The sequence below is a fragment of the Salmo salar genome, chromosome ssa12, assembly GCF_905237065.1.
Source record: "Salmo salar chromosome ssa12, Ssal_v3.1, whole genome shotgun sequence".
Lineage (NCBI taxonomy): Eukaryota > Metazoa > Chordata > Actinopteri > Salmoniformes > Salmonidae > Salmo > Salmo salar.
This window is the reverse complement of record NC_059453.1, coordinates 48,503,939-48,522,152: the sequence shown is the minus strand read 5'-3', so window position 1 is coordinate 48,522,152 and position 18,214 is coordinate 48,503,939. Positions and strand designations below refer to the sequence as shown.

Here is an 18,214-nt window from a genome sequence, read left to right as displayed (position 1 = left end):
CTTCATCACCTCTGTTCATCCCCCCTTCTTTCTCTCTCATTCTCTCTCTCATCATCCCACTGTCCTGTAGGGTGTTTGGTTTTGTGGCCAGGCGGATGGGCAGCGCATCGGAGAACGTGTGTCACCTGTTTGCTGAGATGGACCCGGAGCAGCCAGCTGTGGCCATCGTCAACTTTATCAACAAGGTCATGCTGGGGCCCCAGCAGCAACGCAGATGAGCTAGGGCCCCCAGAGCAAGAGCCACAACAGGGGATAACAGTGTGTGGATCACAGTGTGTAAATTGGTGGGCGATAATGGTTGGATATGTGTTTCTGCAAATTTGTCGGCGTTTGTGTGTACAAGTTGGTGGGTATGGGTCTGCAAATTGGTGTGTGTTTGTGTGTGTTCATGTTTGAAGATAGCTGTCCACTGGTCCAGGAGAGGAACCGGATTGGACATGAATCATGTCCATCAAGACGGTACGTTAGAAATGTTAGAGAATATATTTTGAGGTGATAGAGTTAAGCTTTTCCTCTACAGTTAAGTGAGTCGATTAACACCACCTCTACCGGGTGAGATTTCTATTTTTTTTTGGGGGGGGGTCCATTCAGTTACTGTTTGCCATCACCTTTAATTGAATCATGTTTGTATGACTATGAAGTATGTAATTTTAAATAGGCAAGCCATATAAAAAAAGCCTGTACAATGTCAATGACTACCCAGTTTGCGCACAAGCAGATTTGGAAGATCACTTTTTATTGGTCAGTATTATGTTACCCAATTTCTGTATAGTCAACCTCTGACGAGTTGGACAAAACAGCACAGAAGCTGGTTATAGTAAATGTACGTGTGTGTGAGTGTAATGGAATGTCAGAAATGGAATCGGATTTGGAGTCATTTTATTGCGTTTATAGTTGAACTGGAATGGCAACATATCCTGGGTCGTGTTCATTATGTACTGAAACAAAGGATAACCTGGACTTAATCATTTTCATTTTCTGTTACGAAACCTTTTTAACATGTTTTCACTTGCGTGCCCTAATGAACATGACCATGGTCTTTATTATGTTTTTTTTTTCTATCATGCCAGTACTGAGGTGGTTACATTGGGCTGGCATGCCAAAGAGAGGAAAAGCAAGTGATCCCATGGAGAGGAATATGAAGAGAGCTATTTGAAGAGTTGATTAAATGCTACATTGATACGATGAACTGTGATGTTTTTAAATTAAAGTTTAAATTTACATACCATATCCCAAATAATATTTTCCAAACCATAGAAGAACTTTCCTACACTATGTTTATGTATTTATTTAACAGTGGTGCGTTATGCACTTCAATGTAGCGATTAATAAATGTGAGCATAGCTCGCCGTGTCCAAAGTGATATGGGCCTTGCCTTAAGAATCAGAAAATACTCTTATTTTCCCCCCTAAAATGTATTTTTCAAACATCTAAATATATTTAATACTGTATGTAAACTAAGTCAACCTGCTAGTGAACCGTAACTTAAGATGAGTCGTAGCTGAACATCCTTCAAAGGATGGTCTACAGCAAGATAAAAGAAAACCATGACAGAATAGATTGAACTAGAGATTATCATGGGCCAAATTTCTGGGGGAGTTTTATGATCCAATTTCCTGGACCTGCAATTTGCTTTGTATTAAACCAAACATACTGTATAGCCATATATAACGCTGAAGCCATAGACAACCAAGCACTCATATTTTGTTTTGTAAAGGAATACTTTGTTATTGAGGCTTGATTCCTGTATACTTTTTTTGTGCTGTTTTGTTAACGAGTGTTTTACATGACAATCGTTGCAGTATTTAGATTCATGATTTATTGTTTGTATTTTTCATATGGAGTTTGATATATTTTCAGTCTCTGGTAAAGTTTATAACAAAGCAGTATAAGAAAAACATTGATATTTTTAACTGAAAATGTAGTAAATAAAGGGTTGGGGAAAAATGTGTTCTGTCTGCCTTAATCGCAATCACCTCACAAAAATGTTGTGATATTTCCAAGGGATTTTATTAGATCCACCAAAATACTAATAGGCCTTCAGAACCAATAAAAACATACTAGAGCTATGTTTAGTGGTGGTAAACCATTTATGGTGCCTACAGAAAGTATTCACGCCCCTTGACTTTATCCACATTTTATTACAGCCTGAATTTCAAATGGATTAAATAGAGATTTTGTGTCACTGTCCTACACACACAATACACCATAATGTCAAAGTGGAATTGTTTTTAGATATGTTGATGAATTAATCAAAAACGTCTTGTCAATAAGTATTCACCCCTTTGTTTAGGAAAGCCTAAATAAATTCAAGAGTAGAGATTTGCTCAACAAGTCACACAATTTGTTTTTTTTTATTTTACCAGGTAGGCCAGTTGAGAACAAGTTCTCATTTACATTTTTACATTTACATTTAAGTCATTTAGCAGACGCTCTTATCCAGAGCGACTTACAAATTGGTGCATTCACCTTATAATATCCAGTGGAACAACCACTTTACAATAGTGCATCTAAATCTTTTAAGGGGGGGGGGGGTTAGAAGGATTACTTTATCCTATCCCAGGTATTCCTTGAAGAGGTGGGGTTTCAGGTGTCTCCGGAAGGTGGTGATTGACTCCGCTGTCCTGGCGTCGTGAGGGAGCTTGTTCCACCATAGGGGTGCCAGAGCAGCGAACAGTTTTGACTGGGCTGAGCGGGAACTGTGCTTCCTCAGAGGTAGGGGGGCCAGCAGGCCAGAGGTGGATGAGCGCAGTGCCCTCGTTTGGGTGTAGGGACTGATCAGAGCCTGAAGGTACGGAGGTGCCGTTCCCCTCACAGCTCCGTAGGCAAGCACCATGGTCTTGTAGCGGATGCGAGCTTCGACTGGAAGCCAGTGGAGAGAGCGGAGGAGCGGGGTGACGTGAGAGAACTTGGGAAGGTTGAACACCAGACGGGCTGTGGCGTTCTGGATGAGTTGTAGGGGTTTAATGGCACAGGCAGGGAGCCCAGCCAACAGCGAGTTGCAATAATCCAGACGGGAGATGACAAGTGCCTGGATTAGGACCTGCGCCGCTTCCTGTGTGAGGCAGGGTCGTACTCTGCGAATGTTGTAGAGCATGAACCTACAGGATCGGGTCACCGCCTTGATGTTGGTGGAGAACGACAGGGTGTTGTCCAGGGTCACGCCAAGGCTCTTAGCACTCTGGGAGGAGGACACAAGGGAGTTGTCAACCGTGATGGCGAGATCATGGAACGGGCAGTCCTTCCCCGGGAGGAAGAGCAGCTCCGTCTTGCCGAGGTTCAGCTTGAGGTGGTGATCCGTCATCCACACTGATATGTCTGCCAGACATGCAGAGATGCGATTCGCCACCTGGTTGTCAGAAGGGGGAAAGGAGAAGATTAATTGTGTGTCATCTGCATAGCAATGATATGAGAGACCATGTGAGGATATGACAGAGCCAAGTGACTTGGTGTATAGCGAGAATAGGAGTGGGCCAAGAACAGAGCCCTGGGGGACACCAGTGGTGAGAGCACGTGGTGCGGAGACAGATTCTCGCCACGCCACCTGGTAGGAGCGACCTGTCAGGTAGGACGCAATCCAAGCGTGGGCGGCGCCTTAGATGCCCAGCTCGGAGAGGGTGGAGAGGAGGATCTGATGGTTCACGGTATCAAAGGCAGCAGATAGGTCTAGAAGGATGAGAGCAGAGGAGAGAGAGTTAGCTTTAGCAGTGCGGAGAGCCTCCGTGACACAGAGAAGAGCAGTCTCAGTTGAATGCCCAGTCTTGAAACCTGACTGATTAGGATCAAGAAGGTCATTCTGAGAGAGATAGCAAGAGAGCTGGCCAAGGACGGCGCGTTCAAGAGTTTTGGAGAGAAAGGAAAGAAGGGATACTGGTCTGTAGTTGTTGACATCGGAGGGATCGAGTGTAGGTTTTTTCAGAAGGGTGCAACTCTCGCTCTCTTGAAGACGGAAGGGACGTAGCCAGCGGTCAAGGATGCGTTGATGAGTGAGGTGAGGTAGGGGAGAAGGTCTCCGGAAATGGTCTGGAGAAGAGAGGAGGGGATAGGGTCAAGTGGGCAGGTTGTTGGGCGGCCGGCCGTCACAAGACGCGAGATTTCATCTGGAGAGAGAGGGGAGAAAGAGGTCAAAGCACAGGGTAGGGCAGTGTGAGCAGGACCAGCAGTGTCGTTTGACTTAGCAAACGAGGATCGGATGTCGTCAACCTTCTTTTCAAAATGGTTGACGAAGTCATCCGCAGAGAGGGAGGAGGGGGGGAGGGGAGGAGGATTCAGGAGGGAGGAGAAGGTAGCAAAGAGCTTCCTAGGGTTAGAGGCAGATGCTTGGAGTTTAGAGTGGTAGAAAGTGGCTTTAGCAGCAGAGACAGAAGAGGAAAATGTAGAGAGGAGGGAGTGAAAGGATGCCAGGTCCGCAGGGAGGCGAGTTTTCCTCCATTTCCGCTCGGCTGCCCGGAGCCCTGTTCTGTGAGCTCGCAGTGAGTCGTCGAGCCACGGAGCAGGAGGGGAGGACCGAGCCGGCCTGGAGGATAGGGGACAGAGGAAATCAAAGGATGCAGAGAGGGAGGAGAGGAGGGTTGAGGAGGCAGAATCAGGAGATAGGTTGGAGAAGGTTTGAGCAGAGGGAAGAGATGATAGGATGGAAGAGGAGAGAGTAAGCGAAGGTTGGGACGGCGCAATACCATCCGAGTAGGGGCAGAGTGAGAAGTGTTGGATGAGAGCGAGAGGGAAAAGGATACAAGGTAGTGGTCGGAGACTTGGAGGGGAGTTGCAATGAGATTAGTGGAAGAACAGCATCTAGTAAAGATGAGGTCAAGCGTATTGCCTGCCTTGTGAGTAGGGGGGGAGGGTGAGGTCGAAAGAAGAGAGGAGTGGAAAGAAGGAGGCAGAGAGGAATGAGTCGAAGGTAGACGTGGGGAGGTTAAAGTCACCCAGAACTGTGAGAGGTGAGCCATCCTCAGGAAAGGAACTTATCAAGGCGTCAAGCTCATTGATGAACTCTCCAAGGGAACCTGGAGGGCGATAAATGATAAGGATGTTAAGCTTGAAAGGGCTGGTAACTGTGACAGCATGGAATTCAAATGAGGAGATAGACAGATGGGTCAGGGGAGAAAGAGAGAATGTCCACTTGGGAGAGATGAGGATTCCAGTGCCACCACCCCGCTGGCTCGATGCTCTAGGGGTATGCGAGAACACGTAGTCAGACGAGGAGAGAGCAGTAGGAGTAGCAGTGTTATCTGTGGTGATCCATGTTTCCGTCAGCGCCAGGAAGTCTAGGGACTGGAGGGTAGCATAGGCTGAGATGAACTCAGCCTTGTTGGCCACAGACCGGCAGTTCCAGAGGCTGCCGGAGACCTGGAACTCCACGTGGGTCGTGCGCGCTGGGACCACCAGGTTAGAGTGGCAGCGGCCACGCGGTGTGGAGCGTTTGTATGGCCTGTGCAGAGGAGAGAGAACAGGGATAGGCAGACACATAGTAGACAAGCTACAGAAGAGGCTACGCTAATGCAAATGAGATTGGAGTGACAAGTGGACTACACGTCTCGAATGTTCAGGAAGTTAAGCTTACGTTGCAAAAATGTTATTGACTAAAATGATACAGTACTGCTGGCTGGTGGAGTAGGCTAGCTAGCAGTGGCTGCGTTGTTGACAGCTGTACAGCTGCGACCTGGCCAAAATAATGCAAAGCAGTGGGACAAAAAACAAGTTACACATGGATAAACAAAAGGCTATTTACAGATGGGCTGTGTACAGCTGCAGCGATCGGAAAGCTGCTCAGATAGCTGATTCTTAAAGTTGCAAAGGAGGACACCTAGTGGATGGTGTATCAATACATCCAGTCCCTACAAAGATACAGGCATCTTAACTCAATTGCCAGAGAGGAAGGAAACTGCTCAGGGATTTCACCATGAGGCCAAAGGTGATTTTAAAACATTTACAGAGTTTAATGGCTGTGATAGGAAAAAACTGAGGATGGATCAACAACATTGTATTTACTCCACAATACTAACCTAAATTTTCAGACAAGATAGAACGACCAAAGGGGGCGGTGTTGCAATCTACTGCAGAGAGAGCCTGCAGAGTTCTGTCCTGCTATCCAGGTCTGTACCCAAACAATTTGAACTTCTACTTTTAAAAATCCACCTCTCCAAAAACAAGTCTCTCACCGTTGCCGCCTGCTATAGACCCCCCTCGGCCCCTAGCTGTGCTCTGGACACCATATGTGAACTGATTGCCCCCCATCTATCTTCAGAGCTCGTGCTACTAGGTGACCTAAACTGGGACATGCTTAACACCCCAGCCATCCTACAATCCAAGCTTGATGCCCTCAATCTCACACAAATGATTAATGAACCCACCAGGTACAACCCCAAAGCCGCAAACACTGGCACCCTCATAGATATCATCCTAACCAACGTGCCCTCTAAATACACCTCTGCTGTTTTCGACCAAGATCTCAGCGATCACTGCCTCATTGCCTGCACCCGTAATGGGTCAGCGGTCAAACGACCTCCACTCATCACTGTCAAACGCTCCCTGAAACATTACAACGAGCAAGCCTTTCTAATCGACCTGGCCCTGGTATCCTGGAAGGATATTGACCTCATCCCGTCAGTAGAGGATGCCTGGTCATTTTTTTTAAATGCCTTCCTCTCCATCTTAAATAAGCATGCCCCTTTCAAGAAATTTAGAACCAGGAACAGATATAGCCCTTGGTTCTCCCCAGACCTGACTGCCCTTAACCAACACAAAAATATCCTGTGGCGTTCTGCATTAGCATCGAACTGCCCCCGCGATATGCAACTTTTTAGGGAAGTTAGAAACCAATACACACAGGCAGTTAGAAACGCCAAGGCTAGCTTTTTCAAACAGAAATTCGCTTCGTGCAACTCCAACTCTAAAAAGTTCTGGGACATTGTAAAGTCCATGGAGAATAAGAACACCTCCCAACTGCCCACTGCACTGAGGATAGGAAACTATCACCACCGATAAGCCCACTATAATTGAGAATTTCAATAAGCATTTTTCTACGGCTGGCCATGCTTTCCACCTAACTACCCCTACTGCATTCAACAGCACTGCACCCCCCACAGCTACTCGCCCAAGCCTCCCCCATTTCTTCTTCTCCCAAATCCATTCAGCTGATGTTCTGAAAGAGCTGCAAAATCTGGACCCCTACAAATCAGCTGGGCTTGACAATCTGGACCCTTTCTTTCTAAAATTATCTGCCGAAATTATTGCAACCCCCATTACTAGCCTGTTCAACCTCTCTTTCGTGTCGTCTGAGATTCCCATAGATTGGAAAGCAGCTGCTGTCATCCCCCTCTTCAAAGGAGGTGACACTCTTGACCCAAATTGCTACAGACCTATATCCATCCTACCCTGCCTTTCTAAGGTCTTCGAAAGCCAAGTCAACAAACAGATTACCGACCATTTCGAATCCCACCGCACCCTCTCCGCTATGCAATCTGGTTTCAGAGCTGGTCATGGGTGCACCTCAGCCACGCTCAAGGTCCTAAATGACATCGTAACCGCCTTCGATAAGAAACAATACTGTACTGCCGTATTCATTGACCTGGCCAAAGCTTTTGACTCTGTTAATCACCACATCATCATCGGCAGACTCAGTAGCCTTGGTTTCTCAAACGATTGCGTCGCCTGGTTCACCAACTACTTCTCTGACAGAGTTCAGTGTGTCAAATCGGAGGGCCTACTGTCTGGACCTCTGGCAGTCTCTATGGGGGTACCACAGGGTTCAATTCTTGGGCCAACTCTTTTCTCTGTATACATAAATGATGTCGCTCTTGCTGCTGGTGAATCTCTGATACACCTCTACACAGACGACAACATTCTGTACACTTCTGGCCCTTCTTTGGACACTGTGTTAACAACCCTCCAGACGAGCTTCAATGCCATTCAACTCTCCTTCCGTGGTCTCCAACTGCTCCTAAACACAAGTAAAACTAAATGCATGCTCTTCAACCGATCGCTGCCTGCACCTGCCCGCCTGTCCAGCATCACTTCTCTGGACGGTTCTAACTTAGAATTTGTAGACAACTACAAATACCTAGGTGTCTGGTTAGACTGTAAACTCTCCTTCCAGACTCACATCAATCATCTCCAATCCAAAGTGAAATCTCGACTTGGCTTCCTATTTCGCAACAAAGCATCCTTCACTCATGCTGCCAAACATACCCTCGTAAAACTGACCATCGACTTCGGCGATGTCATTTACAAAATAGCTTCCAATACCCTACTCAACAAGCTGGATGCAGTCTATCACAGTGCCATCCGTTTTGTCACCAAAGCCCCATATACTACCCACCACTGCGACCTGTATGCTCTCGTTGGCTGGCCTTCGCTTCATAATCGTCGCCAAACACATTGGCTCCAGGTCATCTACAAGACCCTGCTAGGTAAAGTCCCCCCTTATCTCCGCTCACTGGTCACCATAGCAGCACCCACCTGTAGCACTCGCTCCAGCAGGTATATCTCTCTGGTCACCCCTAAAGCCAACTCCTCCTTTGGTCGTCTCTCCTTCCAGTTCTCTGCTGCCAATGACTGGAACGAACTACAAAAATCTCTGAAACTGGAAACACTTATCTCCCTCACTAGCTTTAAGCACCAGCTGTCAGAGCAGCTCACAGATCACTGCACCTGTACATAGCCCATCTATAATTTAGCCCAAACTACTACCTCTTCCCCTACTGTATTTATTTATTTTGCTCCTTTGCACCATATTATTTATATTTTAACTTTGAACTTTCTTCAAACTACAAATCTACCATTCCAGTGTTTTTCTTGCTTTACTTTATTTACTTTGCCATCATGGCATTTTTTTGCCTTTACCTCCCTTCTCTCACATCATTTGCTCACATTGTATATAGTCTTTTTTTTTCTACTGCATCATTGATTGTATGTTTTACAAAAACACAGAGTTACACATGGAGTATGTTGTCGAACTGCTTTGCTTTATCTTGGCCAGGTCGCAATTGTAAATGAGAACTTGTTCTCAACTTGCCTACCTGGTAAAAAAAATAAATAAATGGCAGTGAAAAGAAGGAAGCCTGCACAGAATAAAAATATTCCAACACATGCATCCTGTTTGCAAAAAGGCACTAAAGTAAAACTGGAAAAAAAATGTGCCAAAGCAATGAACTTTGTCCTGAATACAAAGAGTTATGTTGGAGGTAAATCCAACACATAACTGAGTACCACTTTTCATATTTTCAAGCATGGTGGTGGCCACAATGTTATGGGTATGCTTGTCATCGGGAAGGAATAGAGCTAAGCACAGACAAGATCCTAGAGGAAAACCTGCTTTCCAACAGACACGGTTACAAATTCACATTTCAGCAGGACAATAACTTAAAACATGACCAAATATACACTGGAATTGCTTACCCAGGTGACATTGAATGTTCCAGAGTGGCCTAGTTACAGTTTTGACTTAAATCAGCCTGAAAATCTATGGCAAGACTTAAATGGCTTATTAGAATTTAAAAAAAAATTATAATGTGCAAATATTGTACAATCCAGACTTGCAAATTTCTTAGACTTACCCAGAAGCTCACAGCTGTAATCGCTGCCAAAGATGATTCTAACGTATTGACTTGGGGTGTGAATACCTATGTAAAATAGATATTTCTGTACTTAAGTATTCTTAAAACATGTTTTTTTTTTCAACTTTAATCATTATGGGGTATTGTGTGTTGATGGGTGAGGAAAACATATACATTTAATCCAGGCTGTAACACAAAATGTGGAATAAATCAAGGGGTATGAATACTTTCTGAAGGCACTATCTATTGCAGGGATCAACTAGATTCAGCTGCGGGCCTATTTTTTTCTTGAGGGGATGGACGGGGGCTGGAACATAATTACAAATAATTTGGAGACTGCAAATTTGACCACAAGAGCCCAAAAGATGTTTGACTAAAACATAATCATTTCAAACCTTGCTTACGTTTGTATACGATCACGTCTCTTTATGTGTGGGAATACTTTAGAAGATTTATTAAATTAAAATTAATTGGAGTAGATTGCCTGTTTTAGTCTATTATGTCCAACAATGAAAATACAAATTCTTTAAAAAAGTACTTTTTATTATATATTTTTGCTCAGAAAACTTGGGCGGGCCCTAGTACAGGAGACCCACCAACTGTAGTATTTTACCTTTTGACAGGAGACAACAAATCCACATCTGAGAGAACTACCAATAATTTCACTGTCCATAATATTTGTGTAACTAAGAATATTTTAAATCAAAATGACGAGGTCCTACCGAGATTTGAACTCGGATCGCTGGATTCAAAGTCCAGAGTGCTAACCATTACACCATAGGACCACTCATAGCATAAATAGCTAAAACCAGGGTTCTTATCCAGTATATGCACGTGCTGTCTAACACCCTTTACAAGATGCTGTTAAGTAATGCAATGCGTCGGTAATGCAATTCAGTAGCAACTTTGACAACAGACATTTACAACGTGGAATTGCAAAAACATGCAAGCCGAAATTCTAGGCAAAAGAAAGAGACATTGCTAGCTACCAAACAAGCTAATTAATTAGCTAGCTTAGTTGAACAGCTAGCGTACTGCAAATATTAGAGCAGCATGGCAGCTAGATTTTCCCGAAGTGTTTTCTTACGTAGCTTGCTAACAAATAATAACACCGATAATAGGCATGTATTTGTCGTCTTCGCTTCTACGTTCAACAGCTAGCTGAGGGTGTTGATATTTGTCCTAACTAGCAAAAGTCACTAGCTAGCTAGCCAGCTAACGCTAGCATATTTATGCTGGCTGTTGGCTAGTTAGCTAAATGTAACCCAAAAAGGCAATCCCACAAGCAGGTCCCGAAATGTAGAAGACGAATCTCGGTTTCTGCATGACATACTATAGCAGGCAAAACGTTCTAATCGCAGTCCTTTTCGTTCTATTAGTTTAGCTAGCTAGCTCTGCTGTAAGTGTGGTTTTGCTGCATGTACACGATGGCATTGCTTAGCCCTGGCTATAATATTGCAGCTTAAATTGTAAATAGTCTGTAGAGGGGGCTAGAGAGTTACGGGCCAGGATTAGGCAGTATTTATGGATTTGTTAAAGCTGGGAATTGTGAATAAAAAGACTTGTTGGCCCTTGTGAACATTCCCAACAAAGACTTGTTAATTGCATCCTTTCCCATTGACAAAAGTACGTTCTGACTGGAAAATCCCATAAATGTGTATGTGCATTAATGCTTTATATGTGTGTGTGTGTGTGAGCGAGAGAGAGAGAGAGTTGGGGGAGGGTTCTGGCAAGTGATAAGTCATCATCAAGACATATAATACTTAACAATTCATGTGACTGACTTATGTGAACTCGTGACAACTTTCCAGGATAAAGTCCCTCGGCTCACACTAACATTCATCTTGTATCAGCTACAGGTGTAATTTACCTGCTATCTATGTTCGACATAGAATACGATACAGGACTCAAACGTACTCCAACAACTACAAGAAATCAACCCCCGAAGAGTAGGAGGAAATGGCATCAATACTGAGATTTGAAAGCACGTCTGACTAAACAAACCTGAAGTAGCTTAATGTTAGGCATTTCTCCTCCCTTCAGAGGCCATTACAGAGGATTGTGACTAGAATTTTTTTTTTTATGACTTCCAAACATTCTCTCCAAGAAAAGGATTTATCCTGTACTGTGTGCTGTGACATCTTAAGGGATCTTGACCTCCTGTCGTGTAGCCATAGCTTCTGTAAAGCCAGTCTCAATGAATTCTGGACAGTCCCATTTCTAGAAGATCCTCAACAGGACAACCTCCTTATAATCTGATTTTAAAGAAACTGTGAGGTTTTCTCACGAGAGGAGTCAGAGAGCTTCAGCAGGTCTAAGGTGCTCTGTATTCTACACAGACAAAAACTCAAACTGTACTGTCCGAATGATAAACAGCCTGTGAGTTGTCAAACAACAACAAAAAACATGCAAACCACAAGTTCTGTCCCATAGATGAAGCTGCACAGGATTATAAAATATAAGCAAAGCCCACTCTTATAAGACATACCGGTAATAAATCTATGACTACGACCTAATTTTGCTGAAACTTATACATTTTATAGCAGTATAAATATCAAAAGTAATAAAAGCAGGAATAGAGAGACTTTCCTCAAATTTAAGTGTCATGTTTCATTCATTTTACATTTTAGTCATTTAGCAGACACTCTTATCCAGAGCAACTTACAGTAGTGAATACATACATTTATTTTATTTTTTCCCATACTGGGAATCGAACCCAGAACCCTGGCATTGCAAACACCATGCTCTACCAACTGAGCCACACGGGACCACTGTCATTCCATGGAGGAACTCAAGACTACATTGAAGGAGCCCTTAAACTGACATCACACGAAATTTACATTTTACATTTACATTTAAGTCATTTAGCAGACGCTCTTATCCAGAGCGACTTACAAATTGGTGCATTCACCTTATGATATCCAGTGGAACAACCACTTTACAATAGTGCATCTAAATCTTTTAAGGGAGGGGGGGTTAGAAGGGTTACTTTATCCTATCCTAGGTATTCCTTAAAGAGGTGGGGTTTCAGGTGTCTCCGGAAGGTGGTGATTGACTCCGCTGTCCTGGCGTCGTGAGGGAGCTTATTCCACCATTGGGGTGCCAGAGCAGCGAACAGTTTTGACTGGGCTGAGCGGGAACTGTGCTTCCTCAGAGGTAGGGGGCCAGCAGGCCAGAGGTGGATGAACGCAGTGCCCTTGTTTGGGTGTAGGGCCTGATCAGAGCCTGAAGGTATGGAGGTGCCGTTCCCTTCACAGCTCCGTAGGCAATCACCATGGTCTTGTAGCGGATGCGAGCTTCAACTGGAAGCCAGTGGAGAGAGCGGAGGAGCGGGGTGACGTGAGAGAACTTGGGAAGGTTGAACACCAGACGGGCTGCGGCGTTCTGGATGAGTTGTAGGGGTTTAATGGCTAAGGCAGGGAGCCCAGCCAACAGCGAGTTGCAGTAATCCAGACGGGAGATGACAAGTGCCTGGATTAGGACCTGCGCCGCTTCCTGTGTGAGGCAGGGTCGTACTCTGCGAATGTTGTAGAGCATGAACCTACAGGATCGGGTCACCGCCTTGATGTTAGTGGAGAACGACAGGGTGTTGTCCAGGATCACGCCAAGGTTCTTAGCACTCTGGGAGGAGGACACAAGGGAGTTGTCAACCGTGATGGCGAGATCATGGAACGGGCAGTCCTTCTCCGGGAGGAAGAGCAGCTCCGTCTTGCCGAGGTTCAGCTTGAGGTGGTGATCCGTCATCCACACTGATATCTCTGACAGACATGCAGAGATGCGATTCGCCGCCTGGTTATCAGAAGGGGGAAAGGAGAAGATTAATTGTGTGTCGTCTGCATAGCAATGATAGGAGAGACCATGTGAGGATATGACAGAGCCAAGTGACTTGGTATATAGCGAGAATAGGAGAGGGCCTAGAACAGAGCCCTGGGGGACACCAGTGGTGAGAGCGCATGGTGCGGAGACAGATTCTCGCCACGCCACCTGGTAGGAGCGACCTGTCAGGTAGGACGCAATCCAATCGTGGGCCGCGCCGGAGATGCCCAACTCGGAGAGGGTGGAGAGGAGGATCTGATGGTTCACAGTATCAAAGGCAGCAGATAGGTCTAGAAGGATGAGAGCAGAGGAGAGAGAGTTAGCTTTAGCAGTGCGGAGAGCCTCCGTGACACAGAGAAGAGCAGTCTCAGTTGAATGCCCAGTCTTGAAACCTGACTGATTAGGATCAAGAAGGTCATTCTGAGAGATATAGCAGGAGAGCTGGCCAAGGACGGCACGTTCAAGAGTTTTGGAGAGAAAAGAAAGAAGGGATACTGGTCTGTAGTTGTTGACATCGGAGGGATCGAGTGTAGGTTTTTTCAGAAGGGGTGCAACTCTCGCTCTCTTGAAGACGGAAGGGACGTAGCCAGCGGTCAAGGATGAGTTGATGAGCGAGGTGAGAAGAAGGTCTCTGGAAATGGTCTGGAGAAGAGAGGAGGGGATAGGGTCAAGTGGGCAGGTTGTTGGGCGGCCGGCCGTCACAAGACGCGAGATTTCATCTGGAGAGAGAGGGGAGAAAGAGGTCAAAGCACAGGGTAGGGCAGTGTGAGCAGGACCAGCGGTGTCATTTGACTTAGCAAACGAGGATCGGATATCGTCAACCTTCTTTTCAAAATGGTTGACGAAGTCATCCGCAGAGAGGGAGGAGGGGGGGGGGAGGGGGAGGAGGATTCAGGAGGGAGGAGAAGGTAGCAAAGAGCTTCCTAGGGTTAGAGGTAGATGCTTGGAATTTAGAGTGGTAGAAAGTGGCTTTAGCAGCAGAGATAGAAGAGGAAAATGTAGAGAGGAGGGAGTGAAAGGATGCCAGGTCCGCAGGGAGGCGAGTTTTCCTCCATTTCCGCTCGGCTGCCCGGAGCCCTGTTCTGTGAGCTCGTAGTGAGTCGTCGAGCCACGGAGCAGGAGGGGAGGACCGAGCCGGCCTGGAGGATAGGGGACAGAGAAAATCAAAGGATGCAGAAAGGGAGGAGAGGAGGGTTGAGGAGGCAGAATCAGGAGATAGGTTGGAGAAGGTTTGAGCAGAGGGAAGAGATGATAGGATGGAAGAGGAGAGAGTAGCGGGAGAGAGAGAGCGAAGGTTGGGATGGCGCAATACCATCCGAGTAGGGGCAGAGTGAGAAGTGTTGGATGAGAGCAAGAGGGAAAAGGATACAAGGTAGTGGTCGGAGATTTGGAGGGGAGTTGCAATGAGATTAGTGGAAGAACAGCATCTAGTAAAGATGAGGTCAAGCGTATTGCCTGCCTTGTGAGTAGGGGGGAAGGTGAGAGGGTGAGGTCAAAAGAGGAGAGGAGTGGAAAGAAGGAGGCAGAGAGGAATGAGTCAAAGGTAGACGTGGGGAGGTTAAAGTCACCCAGAACTGTGAGAGGTGAGCCATCCTCAGGAAAGGAACTTATCAAGGCGTCAAGCTCATTGATGAACTCTCCAAGGGAACCTGGAGGGCGATAAATGATAAGGATGTTAAGCTTGAAAGGGCTGGTAACTGTGACAGCATGGAATTCAAATGAGGAGATAGACAGATGGGTCAGGGGAGAAAGAGAGAATGTCCACTTGGGAGAGATGAGGATTCCAGTGCCACCACCCCGCTGGCTCGATGCTCTAGGGGTATGCGAGAACACGTAATAATCTGGAGGCAGTTTCAGTTACTTGCAACAAAGTTCTGAGTTGCTCTGTATGTCACCCCCCAAAAATTGCCTGCATCTCAGTTGCATTGCATAGTACGAGATAGAAATCAATAATTTTTCACGCAAATGACTATGCAATGTCCAATCAGTGAGCAGAGGAAAGTTGTCTGCTAAACACCTTTGTATACAGTCATGTGTGAAAAAAATAAGTATTTCTTCCTTACGATGTTGTCTTCTTTCGATACTTTAACAGATTGTTTTTCTAACTGACAATAAATAACAGTTGCATAAACATGTTTGTGCAGACAAATCTCAGATGCATCTCATTGTGTCAAATACATTGTACAACCTGAGTGTGAAAAGAGCTTAAAAGCTCGATGTACTCTAATTTTGCATACTGGGCCGTACTCCAGGTGATGGCCTGTATTTATTTACAAAATGATGTACAGAATGCTGAAACCTTTTAGTTGACCTCTTGGTGTTTATTCAACATCTTCTACCCCCAAGCTATAAGACTCCTGAACATCTAATCAAATGGCTACTCAGACTATTTGCATTGTTAGACAGGCACTGAATAAATCAAATAAAAATGTGTCAAATGCGCTGAATACAACAGGTAAATGCTTACAAGCCCTTAAACAACGAGGTGTGAAGAAAAAATACATACAAAAAAAATACCAATTTAAAAAAATAAATTAAAAAGTAACTAATAATTAAAGAGCAGCAGTAAAATAACAATAGCGGGGCTATATACAGGGGGTACCGGTACATAGTCAATGTGCAGGGGCACCGGTTAGTCGAGGTAATTTAGGTAATATGTATATGTAGGTAGAGTTATTGAAGTGACTATGCATAGATAATAAACAGAGAGTAGCAGCAGTGTAAAAAGGGGGGGACAATGCAAATAGTCTGGGTAGCCATTTGATTAGAAGTTCAGGAGTCTTATGGCTTGGCGTTAGAAGCTGTATAGAAGCCTCTTGGACCTAGACTTGGCGCTCTGGTACCTTATGCTGTGCAGTAGCAGAGAGAACAGTCTATGACTAGGGTGGCTGGAGTCTTTGACAATTTTTAGGGCCTTCCTCTGACCCCGCCTGGTATAGAGATCCTGGATGACAGAAAGGTTGGCCCCAGTGACGTACTGGGCTGTACACACTTCCCTCTGTAGTACCTTACGGTCGGAGGCCGAGCAGTTGCAATACCAGGAAGTGATGCACCAGGCAGGATGCTCTCGATGGTGGAGCTATAGAAACTTTTGAGAATCTGAGGACCCATGCCAAATATTTCAAATCAAATCAAATTTTATTGGTCACATACACATGGTTAGCAGATGTTATTGCGATTGTAGCAATGCTTATGCTTCTAGTTCCGACAGTGCAGTAATATCTAACAAGTAATCTAACAAATTCACAACGACTTCCTTATACACACAAATGTAAAGGGAGGAATAAGAATATGTACATATAAATATATGGATGAGCGACGACCGTGCGGCATAGGCAAGATGCAGTAGATGGTATAGAATACAGTAAAAATACAAATGAGATGAGTAATGTAGGATATGTAGACATTATTAAAGTGGCGTTAATTTAATTGACTAGTGATACCTTTACTAAATCCATTTATTACATTTATTAAAGTGGCCAGAGATTTGAGTCTGTATGTTGGCAGCAGCCACTCAATGTTAGTGATGGCTGTTTAACAGTCTGATGGCCTTGAGAAAGAAGCTGTTTTTCAGTCTCTTGGTCCCAGCTTTGATGCACCTGTACTGACCTCACCTTCTGGATGATAGCCGGGTGAACATGCAGTGGCTCGGGTGGTTGTTGTCCTTGATGATCTTTTTGGCCTTCCTGTGACATCGGGTGCTGTGGGTGTCCTAGAGGACAGGTAGTTTGCCCCCGGTGATGCATTGTGCAGACCGCACTACCCTCTGGAGAGCCTTACGGTTGTGGACGGAGCAGTTGCCGTACCAGGCGGTGATATAGCCCGACTGGATGCTCTCGATTGTGCATCTGTAAAAGTTTAAGGGTTTTAGGTGACAAGCCAAATTTCTTCAGCCTCCTGAGGTTGAAGAGGCGCTATTGCGCCGCCTTCACCACACTGTCTGTGTGGGTGGACCATTTTAGTTTGTCCGTGATGTGTACGCTGAGGAACTTAAAACTTTCCACCTTCTCTAGTACTATACCGTCAATGGGGATAGGGGGGTGCTTCCTCTGCTGTTTCCTGAAGTCCATGATCATCTCCTTTGTTTTGTTGACGTTGCATGAGAGGTTGTTTTCCTGACACCACACTCCGAGGGCCCTCACCACCTCCATGTTGGCCGTCTCGTCATTGTTGGTAATCAAGACTACCACTGTTGTGTCGTCTGCAAACTTGATGATTGAGTTGGAGGTGTGCATGGGCACGCAGTCATGGGTGAACAGGGAGTACAGGAAAGGGCTGAGAATGCACCCTTGTGGGACCCCCCAGTGTTCAGGATCAGCTGGGTGGTGATGTTTCCTACCCTCACCACCTGGGGGCAACCGGTCAAAAAGTCCAGGACCCAGTTGCACAGGGCGGGGTCGAGACCCAGGGTCTCAAGCTTAATGACGAGTTTGGAGGGTACTATGGTGTTAAATGCTGAGCTTTAATCAATAAACAGCATTCTTACATAGGTATTCCTCTTGTCCAGATGGTATAGGGTAGTGTGCAGTGTGATGGTGATTGTGTCGTCTGTGGACCTATTGGGGTGGTAAGCAAATTGGAGTGAGTCTATGGTATCAAGTAGGGTGGAGGTGATGTGAGTGAGTGCTACGGGGTGATAGTCATTTAGCTCAGTTACCTTAGCTTTCTTGGGAACAGGAACAATGGTGGCCATCTTGAAGCATGCGGGCACAGCAGACTGAGATAGAGATTGATTGATTGAATATGTCCGTAAACACACCAGCCTGCTGGTCTGCGCATACTCTGAGGACGCGGCTAGGGATGCCGTCTAGGCTGGCAGCCTTGCGAGGGTAAACACGTTT

General features: G+C 45.5%; 1 protein-coding gene and 2 non-coding genes across 13 annotated transcripts in view; 1 reads left to right on the top strand and 2 right to left on the bottom strand.

Annotated features, from left to right (window-relative positions):
- Positions 1-1,947, top strand: part of LOC106565231 (tensin-2) — a 102,445-nt gene extending 100,498 nt beyond the window's left edge. For 5 of the 11 annotated variants that reach the window (XM_014132118.2, XM_045691434.1, XM_014132114.2 and 2 more), the window contains one exon: positions 71-1,947. In XM_014132118.2, the coding sequence (XP_013987593.2) occupies positions 71-218 (148 nt within the window). In that variant the 3' untranslated portion in view covers positions 219-1,947. The remainder of the gene's footprint in view (positions 1-70) is intronic. The other 6 variants (XR_006758012.1, XR_006758009.1, XR_006758011.1 and 3 more) reach the window with 5 other exon arrangements.
- An 8,323-nt stretch (positions 1,948-10,270) lies between these two features.
- Positions 10,271-10,342, bottom strand: trnaq-uug (transfer RNA glutamine (anticodon UUG)). Its single transcript has one exon. It is a non-coding gene; the product is annotated as a tRNA-Gln (tRNA).
- Positions 10,343-12,252: 1,910 nt separating this feature from the next.
- On the bottom strand, positions 12,253-12,325 carry trnaa-ugc (transfer RNA alanine (anticodon UGC)). Its single transcript has one exon. It is a non-coding gene; the product is annotated as a tRNA-Ala (tRNA).
- Positions 12,326-18,214: the final 5,889 nt, after the last annotated feature.